General features: G+C 39.0%; 1 protein-coding gene across 2 annotated transcripts; it reads right to left on the minus strand.

Moving 5' to 3' along the window:
- Positions 1–279: 279 nt before the first annotated feature.
- pde9ac (phosphodiesterase 9ac) lies at positions 280–10,366 on the minus strand. Of its 2 annotated transcripts, XM_087173110.1 has the most exons (20): positions 10,224–10,366; positions 9,623–9,785; positions 7,727–7,797; positions 7,038–7,115; positions 6,635–6,678; positions 6,474–6,528; positions 6,133–6,203; positions 5,911–5,998; positions 5,720–5,801; positions 5,525–5,599; positions 5,338–5,424; positions 5,012–5,116; positions 4,719–4,801; positions 4,276–4,432; positions 3,983–4,096; positions 3,572–3,676; positions 3,324–3,452; positions 3,141–3,236; positions 1,992–2,074; positions 280–1,116 (listed from the first exon to the last, which is right to left on the minus strand). In XM_087173110.1, the coding sequence occupies exons 2-19, from the start codon at positions 9,689–9,691 to the stop codon at positions 2,024–2,026; spliced, it is 1,560 nt and encodes a 519-aa protein (XP_087029236.1). In that variant the 5' UTR covers positions 9,692–9,785; positions 10,224–10,366; the 3' UTR covers positions 280–1,116; positions 1,992–2,023. The 2 variants fall into 2 exon arrangements, with proteins under 2 accessions (XP_087029236.1, XP_087029235.1); XM_087173109.1 differs by lacking the exons at positions 1,992–2,074; positions 10,224–10,366 and having other exon boundaries at positions 9,623–9,761.
- Positions 10,367–13,005: the final 2,639 nt, after the last annotated feature.

The raw sequence follows: 13,005 nt of genomic DNA on the forward strand, positions 1-13,005 counted from the left end.
GTTTGCATGGAAACAGATCCACCTCCACTATACCTGAACAAACTGCCGATGAAGACTGTGTAATACTGCTGAAAGCTCCAGAAAAAGCTAGATGGGATTGTTTTGTCAAACTACTTTTTTCTGGTCAGGAAGGAACTTTCATGATTAATGTCACACAGAGATACTTTTATGCTAATATGTTTTAGTATTTGTATTATAATTTGTATTGTATTACACAATGTGACTCGACTCACTGTGGACACGCAGTTATCCTTTTTTGAGATAGACGACACTCTGGCATGTGCGTTGTCTAACCTTTATATATAAGGACTCAGAGGGTGTGACAGAGGAACAGACATAGAAAGCACAGTTTACATGTATTGTGAGATGAAAACTTTTTTACAGGACAAATTGTGTAACACCTTGAACAATATGAGCCCCTACGTGGCTTTATTTTATTAAAACTGTTGAACGTAAAGAGAATACATCTAGAACTGTGATCAATTAACTGCTCATTGTGCGTGAACAAAAAAAAAAAAAAAAAAGTAAAGGTGCAAAGCTGCATTATTTTTTGGAAAACACAGAGTGCACCATGTCAATCACAATTTTATTGCTACACTGAGGTGAAAACATCCCACTTTGGTGCATTTTGTTTGTCTAGTGGAAAAAGATATCATCATTTATTGTTTGGTGAAAACATTTTCCTGAACCTTCGGTCCATGAGGCCAATTCTGCAGCCATTGTATATTTTTTTTTAAATGCACAGTAATCAATCTCAAAATAAGGTTTTAAGTTGTTTTTTTTTTTTTTTTTTTGAGAAACTGATCCTTCAAACTCTTGAGGTGCTATTACATTAAAATAAAAATAAAAAATAGAGAACAACATAAACACCATAAATATGCAGAGAGGTCAGCAGGTCCCTCTCTGTTACATCCAGTGCAAAAGTCTAAGTCAAAGTTCAAGATATGCCACCTTAATGCCTAAGTTTAGTTCAGTATGTAGCCAAGCAGTCTGTCTCTTTACTCTCTCCCTCCTGCTCCATCTGTCGTCTTCAGGGCGCAGCGCAGAACGTCTTCACCGAGGCTTCACTCATGTTTTTTTAAAGTCTTTGCTGAATCTGAACACAAAAGAAGACCCCTGCAATAAAATAAGAGCTGGAGTCAGGCAGAGAGACACAGCTGAAGGACGAAGGCTGAAACTAAATCTAGTTTGAAAGAACAAGGTCATTGACAGAGAGTTGTGCCTAGATCAGCACAAACCATCCACCTTAGTGTTCATAGAATAAAAAACAATAATAAAAAAAAGGTCTTTGATTGAAGTCGCCATAGAGCTGTGAGTGAGGATTGACCTCCCTCTGTGGAAAGTCAAGACTTACTCTGACTCTAGTGGTGACTTAATTTTACTTCTGTGGAAAAGTTCAATGTAAAATGACAGAAACCAGGTTATAGTTTCAATTCATGAGCAGAAAGTGTTGTATCTTGCCACTGTAAAAAAACAAAAAGGAAACATGGTGTTTAAGAGGGAAACAAATGAGCAACATTTTCACCACTTTGTGTCATATTCTGACATGAGATTGCAGTAATCAAAAGGAGCCAGAGTATCTTTTAATTGAAAACTGAACTTTTTGAACATTAACTTTAATAATTTTCATGAGATTTATTTATTTATTTCTTCTGTCTTTCTTTACTTTTCTTTGCAGGCCATTGATCTTCTATACAAACAGGAGATACCTACTTGCCAAGACTTTCTGAACCAATTTTGCGTGAGCCGGTAAACGGGATCACCCCGTTGGTTTTTTCTTTTTTGTGAGCTTACTGATATAAAGAGAATCCAAAGTAATGAAAGTGCTGCACATTCCTAAAGGTCTGACTTTTGGTAAAAAGAGTTCAGTGCAGAGGAGAGTTGCTGTGGAGAGGCCAGAGAGAGGCAGAGACAGAGAGCACTCGTGACACTAACACTAAAAAGAAGAAAAGAAAAAAAGCACAACCAAGGAGTCAGTTACTTTTACTTACACAGATACCACTGCACTCACTCACTGCAGAGCTTACTTCTTCTTCCCGCCTAATGACATATTTTCAGTTTTTTTCTTCTGTGCCTCATTGAACAAAAGACACACCTTTATGTTAGCAAGTGGTTTGATGTGTCCATGTGTGTGTGTTTGTGCGTGTGTGTGTGTGTGTGTGTGTGTGTGACCCCACCCATGTGAAACAAATTGCAGAACACTCCAAGTAAAAAGCTTAAATGACAGTGTGTGAGTTAACTTGGATTTGTTTACCTTCTTCTCACTGCAGGAAGCATGTATTGCCACCATTGTTTTAACCCCTTACATTCTGGTCTCCCTTTAAATGTTTTCACAGGTCAGGCATGTTTGCGACAGTAATGAAGAGTCCTTTCTATCTTTGTTTGATGCACGTGTGTGCAGACTCAAACCACTCTTATTCCCAGCCTTTTTCACTACATCCCCTGAGGTCAAAATATGACATTCACTCTTTTTTGCTGTATGATTGACACAAAAAATATCATAATGACAATAATATTCTGACATTGTGATCATTTTACCAGATCCAAAAAGGAAGAATTCCATTCAAAACCTACTTCCTTCATTGTTTATGGTGCTTATAGCATTACATTTCAAAATTCAAAAGCACAAGCTTAAAGCAAAGTCACTGATATTAACATGTAGTTTTACAGGGGGCTATCTACAGGACTATTTCTTGGCTGGGACCAGTAATTCCATGGAGTCTTGGCTAGTTGCTTCAAGGGTCCAAGCATAGAAAATGAATAAAACTGTATTTACCTGACTAGCCTGCAAATGGCTGGAGCCAACGAATAGTCGGGCACAACCCCCCCCCCCCCCCAAAAAAAAAAAACCAAACTGTAGTTTCTAAATTTTGTTTTTTGTACAGATTACATGTGAACAAACAAATGTTAATTAATGACAATGATTTTGTTACCTTTTGACAAAGCCTGGCTAGCTGTTTCCCCCTCTCTCCAGTCTTTATGCTAAGCTAAGCTAACTGGCTGTGTGCTGTAGCCACCCCACCCACAGATAGATAGATAGATAGATAGATAGATAGATAGATAGATAGATAGATAGATAGATAGAAAGAAAGAAAGAAAGAAAGAAAGAAAGAAAGAAAGAAAGAAAGAATAGGTTTTACCTCTGTCATGGCATCGTCAATCTGTTTCAGCTCCTCGTAGTGGTCACGAGAGTCTCTCAAAGGTTGAACCATGATCTCCTCAATCTGAGGGAAAAGCTGTTGGGAAAACATCACAGTATGAACATTACCTGTTAATCAATGACAGTTTGCTGAAATAAGCACAAATCCATGAAACACTTCTACCTTCATGACAGTTTCAAACATTGGGATGAGAACAAACTTGATGAATCCAATTTGAGCAGTGGGTTTGGTGACTTTGTCTCTGTCCATGAAGGGAGCCACTGGGAGACCCTCAGACTTCTCCCTGTCACTCTGGAAAGCGGGAAGTGGAAATATTGTCATTTGATCCAGCGTGCTGAGCCCTTTCTTCAAGCTGACGACATTAGATCTCGTATATAGGGGTAAAAGTGAAGGCTTTGGTTGGGGGTCACCTGCATGAAGTACTCTTCCAATAGACAGTCCACCCATGGCTCAGCGACCTCAGTTGGCCTAACCTCGTTGGAAATATCACAGCACTTGATCAAAACCATCTTCAGCTGAAAACACAAACATATACATGTACAATACATACACAAGCTGAGGACAAAGAAGCCTATTCATTATTGTGGTGAATAGTGTAGTAGGTCTGTCATACAGCATCTACTGTATTTCTTTGACACTTTCCCAGTTACACTAATACTATCCAGTTTACTATCCAGTATCCTATTCCAGTTGATTACAGCTCACACAACAAATAAAGGCCAGCTTGTTTTAAGGTCAGATCTTGTATGTACAGACAAGTAAATAGCTGATGTCAGGTGGAGATGCAATGTGATCTTGTAAGACATGTAATGTGTACATACACATGTCACATGCTCTTCATTGGTGAAGTCAAAGTTGTCCACTTTTTGCTTGAAGGAGTCGAGTATCTCCCCGTGTCTGGCCATGTCGGTGGCCAGAATGAGGGTGATAATAGCCTGAAAAATGTAACATCAAAGCTTTGTATGAGAGGTTTGCACAACATATGTGTACATTTTTATTCATGAAATCACAATAGTCTTCAGATTGATTGTCATGAAGAGATCCCTAAGGATACCTCTGTCTTTACTCAAGCGCTACGCTGCTCAGTAATTAGGGCATTAACTGCACATTTCACCTGTCGGATCTGTTTGAATGCCTCAGGATCCACATTTGCAAAGATATTGCACTCAGGAAGAGAAAGGATCTGGAAGGCCACAGCACAGTGATGGTTCTCCAGCGGAGATATGTCATTGTAGCGCACTGCCAGCTCTGTGCGGGCATTGATTTGGTACCTGATAGATGGATGACAGATGATGAATGATGGATTGATGGTATTTTCCGCATGAAGTTTCCCTGATAAGAGAGGTCCTTGCCTCGCCTGCCCGAATCTCCAACCAAGAACAACATGATAATCTGAATCAGGGTGTTTTCATACCAGAACTCTCTCCATGCTGAACTAGTTTCACAGTTCATTGACAACAGTGTTGTGGGGAGGATGTCAAAACATGGTGAGGGGTCAATGGGCATCTGCACTGGTCTATCTGTCAACACCCCTACAGATAGGATAGTGAGTCTTACGTGTTGTTGTAGCCGGGGTGGTCCAGGTCATGACACACTGCAGCTGTCATTAAAATGCCCATATCTGTGAGAGTCAACTTCTCCTGGACAACGGTGCAAAGGAAGAGTATAATCAGAAAATGCAAAAATGTTCATCCTGAGAGTTCATTAGTGAGCATTTGAGCACAAAAAAAAAAAAAAACGACTTGTAAGAAATTCAGTTCAGACATTCAGAACTTCTTTAACTTCTGCTCACTTGAATGATATCCTCGACACGCATGAACATACACCGTACTGACAAACACGCAGTTTACCTGTAGGTTGCAGAGGTGAATCATGCCATACATCATCTGGCTAACGCAGAAGCAGTGACGGAAGTTGTGGAAGGGGTTGTTACGGTAGTTCTCCTGAATGGCCAACTAGAAGACAGAGATTTATTCAATCAGTGTGCGTTCGCTGCTGAATATTAAATCAAAAGCGTTTCTAACCATCGTAACCTTTGATAATCATTTTGTAATCTATGTCAGAACACTGATACTCCTCTCAGCAACACTGCTGCTTTTTATTGAAAAGCTCTGTCTTTAAATCTGGACCATGTGCATTATGGTGTATAATGTGTCCTTTATTGTTCTAACTTTACCAGCCAGCGTTTGAGTGTGATGGGGTTCATGTTGAATTCCTTCACTAGCCCCAAGTCATGGTACATGTACTCGAGACAGCTCAGCATCTGCAACAACAAAGAAAGAAAAAAGAAAGTCAGATATCAGTGCCTTGGAGAACACAGCTATGGAAACGGCTGATGGAGTTGAGTGGCGATATCCACAAACCTCATTGTGTTCCCAGTGCCAGACATCAAATGTTGGCTTCTTCAGCGCCTCAACAGTCTCCTGAGACAATGTGTACTGTATATGCCAGATAAGAAATTTAAAAAAAAATCATCAGAACATCAAAAGAAGCTTTAGATAATCAGAAGTTCACTTTGTCTACTAGTGATCTGAAAGGATCTGTCAAAGGGGACATACCTTGGGGTAATTGGGGACATCTCGTCTAGGAGTGACCTTCTTCCCGTCGTCTGAGAAGTTGTATTTGCACGGACAGTTTACTCTGCGTTCGGAAGATAAAAGGTTTAAGGGACTTTAATTTTGATAGTATATTTGAAATGAATGTGGTAATTGAACATAATGTAGAGGTCTTGTGTTTAACTTCGTTTCACCTGCCACCGCCTCTTGAAGTCATCTCATCGCGTAGCTTCTTCAGATCGTTTTTACACTTCTCAATCTCCACCACTTTCAAGCCCTCCACTGAAACAAAATGACACGTAATATGTTTCCACCAGAATGATTTCATTTTGCATTCATATCACTGGTTATGGTGCTTTAGAATAGGATTTCCTGTAAGGTCCTTTAAGTTACATCGTTTTAAATGTACAACTCACATTCCACTCTCTTCTCCAGCATGGCTAGCCTGTTGGTGACCTCAGTCTTCAACTCATTGATGCGAAAGGCTCTGGGAGAGAATAGCAAATCATAAGGGAATGACATGTATGCTTACTTCACACGGTTCACTGCTTACAATCACAAAATAAAACTGGAATGGGACCTGCAAAATAAAGCTCAAAGTTGAAAGAAGTTGTTGTCGAATTCAACTTGCCTCCATGGGTTGTGGCAGGTTTTTACCAGTGAAATGCACCAGTGCCAGCTATGTGTGTGAAATATGTGTTAGGGCGGGGGAGGGCAGGCTTCAGCCATAACATAACATAAACAACAGAGGTGTTACCTGCTGAACTGCTCAGCCACCTGTGATAACACGTTCTGAAACATGTCCTCCTTCTCTGCAGACATAAATACAATCCTGGTAAATCATTGTGAACAGCACTCCCGTTATCAAGTAATTAGGTATTCAAACTAATTATTACTTTACTAACAGGTACAGCTTACCTCCAAGTTGACCCGTAGACAGAGGGACAACTTTGTACAAAGAGCTGTGAGGAAATCAGATGTGCAATTATTATTCCTCATTACCAACATCAACGTATGAATGTTTCTACAGTGATATTTCTTAACTAAGTCAGATCCTTTGAATTTTTCAAACCCTTATAAAGAGTTGACCAAACAATCTCACCACACAGTCCATTTAGCGTCTGATCTGTAGATAAGATTGAAAGCTCCTTAACATCTTCTAAATAGACTTGTGGTGAGACTGTTTTTTCGGCTACTGTTTCCATGGTGAAATCTCAATCTCACTTGATTGTTTGTAAAAAAAAAAAAGAAAAAAAAAGCAATTTGGAAAAAGATGACATGATTTCTAAACAAATACAATATGATAGTGCAGGTGTGTTACCTTGGAGAGTTGGTGGGCATGGTGGGATCTATGGAAACCAAGGCACCCTCTGGGTCCACCATCATGATGGCAGTGTTCCTGTCGTAAGAAGATGAGAGTAAAAGTGAGAAAAGTAGAATCTCCTGAGTTGTAATCCCTCGTCTTAACCTTTTACACTATTTCTTGAACGATAAAGGTTCTTGAAAATAAAGTTATTTGGGTTTTTCTTCCATGGAGCAAGACTTTGTTTGATATGATATTATATATGAAACAGAAATTATCTTCTTATTGATGTGTTTTTTATTTTTATTTTATTGTTCTACACGTAATAATGTGCATCATATTGTATTTTAGGAAGGCAGTCACCAGAGATAATTAAATCAAAATGCCCTAGAGCGGCGTATAAAAAGTTTATCTCTCTCAATAAAAGCGGCTGACAACTATATCTTGCATGAATGATCGCTTGCTCTGATGTGCACGACTAATGGAGTTTGTCTGTTTAACTTTTTACTCACAAGTGTTCCTTGTTTGTCAGTCTCGGCTTTACCATGTGGAGCTTCTCAACGTGTTTTTATATCTCTATCCATCATGGTGCACTATGACTGCATGCTAGTCTTTCTCTGTTGTATATTTTTGTGCAGCGGTTGGCCTCAATTCAACCCTTCTTGGATATGCGTGACCTGGATGACTGAGAAACTTCACAGACAAACCTGGGAATGTTCGATGAGGAACACAGAAGCTCCTTGATGTCACATGGACTGCAGTGCCGACTGAACACCACCTGTGAGACACACGCAGCTCTTTTAATTCATTAAATCAGGTGCAAGCATGGTTCCCGTTTTGTTTTGATTTAAATACTGTAGCTACATGTGATGGGAATGATGAAGGTTGAATTAATTGTTTGGTTTTTTTTCGGGGGGGGAGATAATATCACATAGTAGTGGTATTAATCACTATCTTGTCACATGGTTATTGAGAAAACCTCCTCTGTTGCCCAAAAGTCCAACACAGTGCAGTCTGTGTCTATATGGTCTCATAGGCACACCTGCACACAAACAGCTGCTGTTTTGATATAAGGTCCCCGTGTTCTGACAGGGAAGGACGGTTATCAGATTTCATGTGTTTTTTAGACAACCGAGTCACATGGGGGTGTAAAGTAAGGGTTGGTTTCTTTTATGGCTGAATAAGGTTAACACGGCAGAGGGACCAACAAGGGAAAGAAAAGGACAGCTGGAGTGTGAGAGTTCATGGAGCTCTTGAAGATAGCAACATTATCCACGCCTGTCATGCGAAAACAAATCAGTCCAGTTTACACGACTCACAAGCACACTGCGCGACTTGTATGCAGTGTACAAAACAAATCTGTCTACGGAGGGTTTATAGCAAAGAGTGGGCAAATACACCCTGGGCAAAAAAAAAAAACAAAACTGTGATCTTACATCTAAAAGCGAGCAGGTGTAGCAGACAAACATTCAGCCTCAGGCCGTGGGCTCGGGGCTCTTGAACAGACATGTGTCATTGCCAGCTCTCTACTTGAAGTACTCCACATTCACCAGATCGACAAGTGTTTCATTTATCTGTATCTCAGTATGTCTGGAATGCTGAAACATAAAACCCGAGCCTGAAACCACTTGTCACGACTATTGCAAAGATCACTAAACTGTCGCCCTGTTGTCATTATGATTAAAAAGCTGAAGTGATATGTTATACTTCAATTTGTGTTCCACATTTCTTCTTTTCTGTATTTCTAATTAGTTGCTTGATTAGACATAAACATAAGCCGAAGGAAATATATAGATGTATAGCCATGATTGCACTCATGCCCCAGAGCTGTGAGACAGCAGAAATGAATTCCGGTTAGTAAAGCCGCTAACAACAGGTGTTTGGTTCTGTCAGTAACACCTGTAAGTCAAACTGCTCTGCATCAGCGTCTAATTTTAACTCCTCCTTAGGTGAGTCTATTCCAGGGGGAAATACTTGCTATGCGTCAAGAAGGTGAATTACAAATTGAATGATTTAATTGCCATAGTTAAAGGAGTTCAAGGTGTCTTTTCTTTTTTTAATCAACTCTTTATCAAATTTTGATTCATGTCTTGAAATAGAAAAAAGGAATTTACATTTATTGGATGAGTTTCAACAGTGACAACTTCTAACATATTTTTGATTTTTTTTTTCGCCCATAAACAACCCATGTAACTTGGATTTCAGGAGCTTTAATTGTGATTTTATCAACAAGTTGACACATACTCCATGTGTCAACACAGATGTGATTAATATAAGAAATAGTCAAAGTGTTTCAAACATCTGTACTGTTTATCTGTTTTTACGATGAGTGTTACAGAATACAGATAACGTATTCATAGCCACATTATTGACTCTGGATGTTACAAGGTGTATATTGTATATTCTGTATATCTCCTGTATATTAAAATCTTAATGAATTCATATTTACTAGCACTTTTAATTGCGAAAGCAGTTTCTGGAAAACTGGTTAACTTTTTGGTCAAACTAGCTATTTCAGATATCTCACGTTGAACATAATTTTAACAATATAAACAATAAAAAAGACCTAAGAATTCAAACATTTCTGCTGGAACTGGACCTACCTTTTGCACCTTCCCATCCACATCCAGGTAAATGGTTTTGGGGGCATAGGAGGAGGAGCTCGAGCCCATGTTGACCTCCCTCTCTTCTCTTAGACACCCGCGGAGATTCTGGCTTGGAGCCCTGACTGACAAACCTGAAGAGCCGTCAACCAGGTAAACAACGCTAGGTAAACAAATAAGAGGAGAACAGACATTTTTTTCAGTACATTCATCCAGACACGGTTAAGTGTAATGTTGGAAAATAGAACGTGACATAAGAAAATAAGAAAACAACTGCAAATGAGGCAAAATGAAATTACATAATACTCATGTTTTTGCACCAGCTTAGCGAAAAGTGGAAAAAAAACAAAAAAAAAGAAAACAGCGGTAAAAATGCGAAATATTACCAGGGAAAATGCAAACTCATGTATAAAACATGATAAATAAACTGGCCATTTGAAGTTTTTTTTATTTTCCATAATCCACAACTACCTGATGCAATCAAATAGTAAAAGATCCACTTTCAATAAAACATAATGACACATTTTTATACATATAGTAGAGTTAGAAATAATCACACAAATGAATCTATGAAAAGCAGCAGCACATCTGTTAAACTTACAGTGTCAGCGATGCAGCTTCCCCTGTGAGGAATGGAAGTAACGTCCCAGGTGCTGAGGATGCAGCTGACTCACATGCAGACTCACTCAGACTCAAACACACATACTCAGAGGGAAAATGATGGGGAAGAGAGAGAGAGGCTGTGGGTGATAGAGAAAGTGAGGAAGGGTATGTGTGAGGGAGCCAGAGGGGTATGGAGTACTACGAATATAACTGGCACTCTTACTGGTTGCCAGGGGACTGTTGCTATGGGAAAAAAAGCAACCCTAACATCTTAAGTGGTGCAGGGCTTTTACCTGTGCTGCTCACAGACGTCTTATCTACATAGACTGATCTCGCAGGACAAACACATTCAAGTGTTACGGCTTTATCATGCACTGAACATAACTTGTTTACTAAACACCTATCTGATTGAAACCTGGCCAGAGACTTATATTGTATCTGTGCTCTGTTGAAAACAGCAATTACTATTGGCCTAAAAGGCACACAGTGCACAAACAAAACATTGATTAGAGCACTCAACAATACATGGAAAATTATATCTTATCAGGGAGACTCCACCTCTGACCAAGGGGGGCCCTAATTTCAAGTGGCTTTCTTCTTTCTGTCAACCAGTAATCTGCATGAGTGCTGCATTTGTACGTACATGTGGAAGTGCGTTATGTTCATTTGATATGCATTTGTGGTTGTTTTCTATGTATGTATGTGCATGTGTATGTGTGTGTGTTACCCTCCTCAATCCCCTCATCCACTTCATTATTGAGAACAGGTCTAGCAGATGGTTTGGTCAGATTGGTTCAGCAGAGCTCTTGAGGAGATTTCAGAGTGCATTTTATTTTAGCATCAATTTTATAATTGAGCAAGGACGATTATGTAACAAATATATGTCAAAACACATATTCTAATAACATGAAGTAATATATTTTAGACATTGTTAAAGAGTTAAAGTCTAGATGTATTTCATACCAGGTCAATTCCATGTTTCTAGCCCAAAATCGTAAATTTGTCTCATTGGGCTTTACAATGTGTGCAACACACAGCAACCTCCGTCTTTAGACCCTCAGTTTGGAGAAGAAAAGCTTCACAAAAATCCTTCAGGGGGAAAAAAGGAGAAACTTCAGGAAGAGCAATAGAACAGGTGTCACTCTTCCACAACAGCAGTGATGGAATACGCACTCAGATCCTTTACTTTACTAAAAGTACCAATACTTTTTACTGTTGAAAGTCTTGTACTAGTTCTACAGAAAAAGTATTTAATTTGCAGAAAAATGGTCCCTGTTATGGATATATTATTATATTTACAATATTAAATCATTAATACTGAAGCATCGCTGTGTAAGAAGCGTTTTACTGCTGCAGCTGGTTGAGGTGGAGCTAGTTTTAACTGCTGATGTTTGATTATTTCTTACATATTAAATTGTTTTGGAAAATATTGTAATATTTCACCTTTTTAGGGCTTGAACAGTTAATCAAATAAAACAATTTTAGAAATATAGTTGGGAGACATCTCTTTGGTGTAATTCATCTGAAACATGATGAAGATGAATTACACCAATTTCTTTTTTAAAGTGTAACAAGCAAAAAACGTTGAAAACCACTGGTTTAATCTTTAATACAGTTTTTTAATTTAGAATTTTTAATTAAATTTTTTTATAAAATTTTAATCTGAAAAGTAACCAGTAACTATATCTGCCAAATATCTATATTATAATATCTATATCTGTTTGCCTCTGTAACATAAATGTACAGACAGAAGTAGCAGTAGTGGAATTGTAACGAGACAGATTGAAAATATAAATATAGTAAATAACATGTAACACTAAGGAAATATTCAGTGTTATATGTTATCAGAAAAAATGTAGGCAAAATGTAACAGGGTTTTCAATAAAGATCAGAGAAGACGTCAAGTAACTTCCATCTGCCACAACGATCTAGTAGGACATTGGCTACAGAAACTCCTCTCTTCTTCTTTGTTTTATTGACCTACATTAACACAAAAGGCCGAGCTCTACCAGGGAATTACCTATTATGGATGACTGACAGGTCCTGGCTTAGACATGTCACAAACCAGGCCGCACAGCCATGACAAAAGAGGGAGATGCACACAGACGAGCCAATGAACAAATGTAAAAAAAAAAAAAAAAAAAAAAAAAAGACAATAAATCTAGGAGAAGAATTTAAACTAACAATGGCATGTATAATCTATAAGATCAGCAGTGCAAGTGAGCGCATGAGTGAAGAAGTGTGAGAAGGCAATGTTGTACGGTGGAGCAACAGAAACAACACAAACCAAACGGCTGCCTCAGGGAGGAGAGAGAACCAGAACTGAGCTCCGACATGGTTTTAAAAGCACTTGCGCACAGGGCCCAGGTGTGCCACGTCTGCTGATGAGCAAAGGTACTGACAACCCTTTGCCACACCCACCTCCAGTACCTGCAAAGGAAGCAGGCATAAACAGGAAGCAACAGGTACAGAGATGGAGAGGGTCGTCACAGACACACACAAAAAAAAAAAAGCAAAGATGAGAGCTTTCCAATAATAAAGTCACCCTCCTCTACTGGGAATCTCACATCAACAGGCTGGTGTGAACAAGGGCATTAGTGAGAATGCTCGACCAGGCACGAGGAGGAGGTAATTAATTCGAGATTGAGAGCGTCATACATCATCTCTATTCAACTCATAAGACACCTACTCCCCTCACACTCATTACACTGTGCAGACACACGGACACAAACACACATACCGTATGCACACTGATGTGATGATGATCCCCAGAGTCTAAT

The sequence above is a fragment of the Seriola lalandi genome, unplaced genomic scaffold (assembly GCF_002814215.2).
Source record: "Seriola lalandi dorsalis isolate HSWRI2012SDOR001 ecotype SW California unplaced genomic scaffold, Sedor1 jcf7180002054044, whole genome shotgun sequence".
In the NCBI taxonomy this organism is placed as follows: Eukaryota; Metazoa; Chordata; class Actinopteri; order Carangiformes; family Carangidae; genus Seriola; species Seriola lalandi.

Bases quoted from the DNA above. Each gene is read 5' to 3' on its own strand.
- pde9ac (XM_087173110.1), bottom strand. From the start codon at position 9,691: ATGGGCTCGAGCTCCTCCTCCTATGCCCCCAAAACCATTTACCTGGAT. The intron at 5,999-6,132 runs GTGAGTTGTACA...ATTTTGTTTCAG, and splicing joins GCTGGAGAAGAGAGTGGAAT to TGGAGGGCTTGAAAGTGGTG. The intron at 5,117-5,337 runs GTAAAGTTAGAA...TCTGTCTTCTAG, and splicing joins TCACACTCAAACGCTGGCTG to TTGGCCATTCAGGAGAACTA.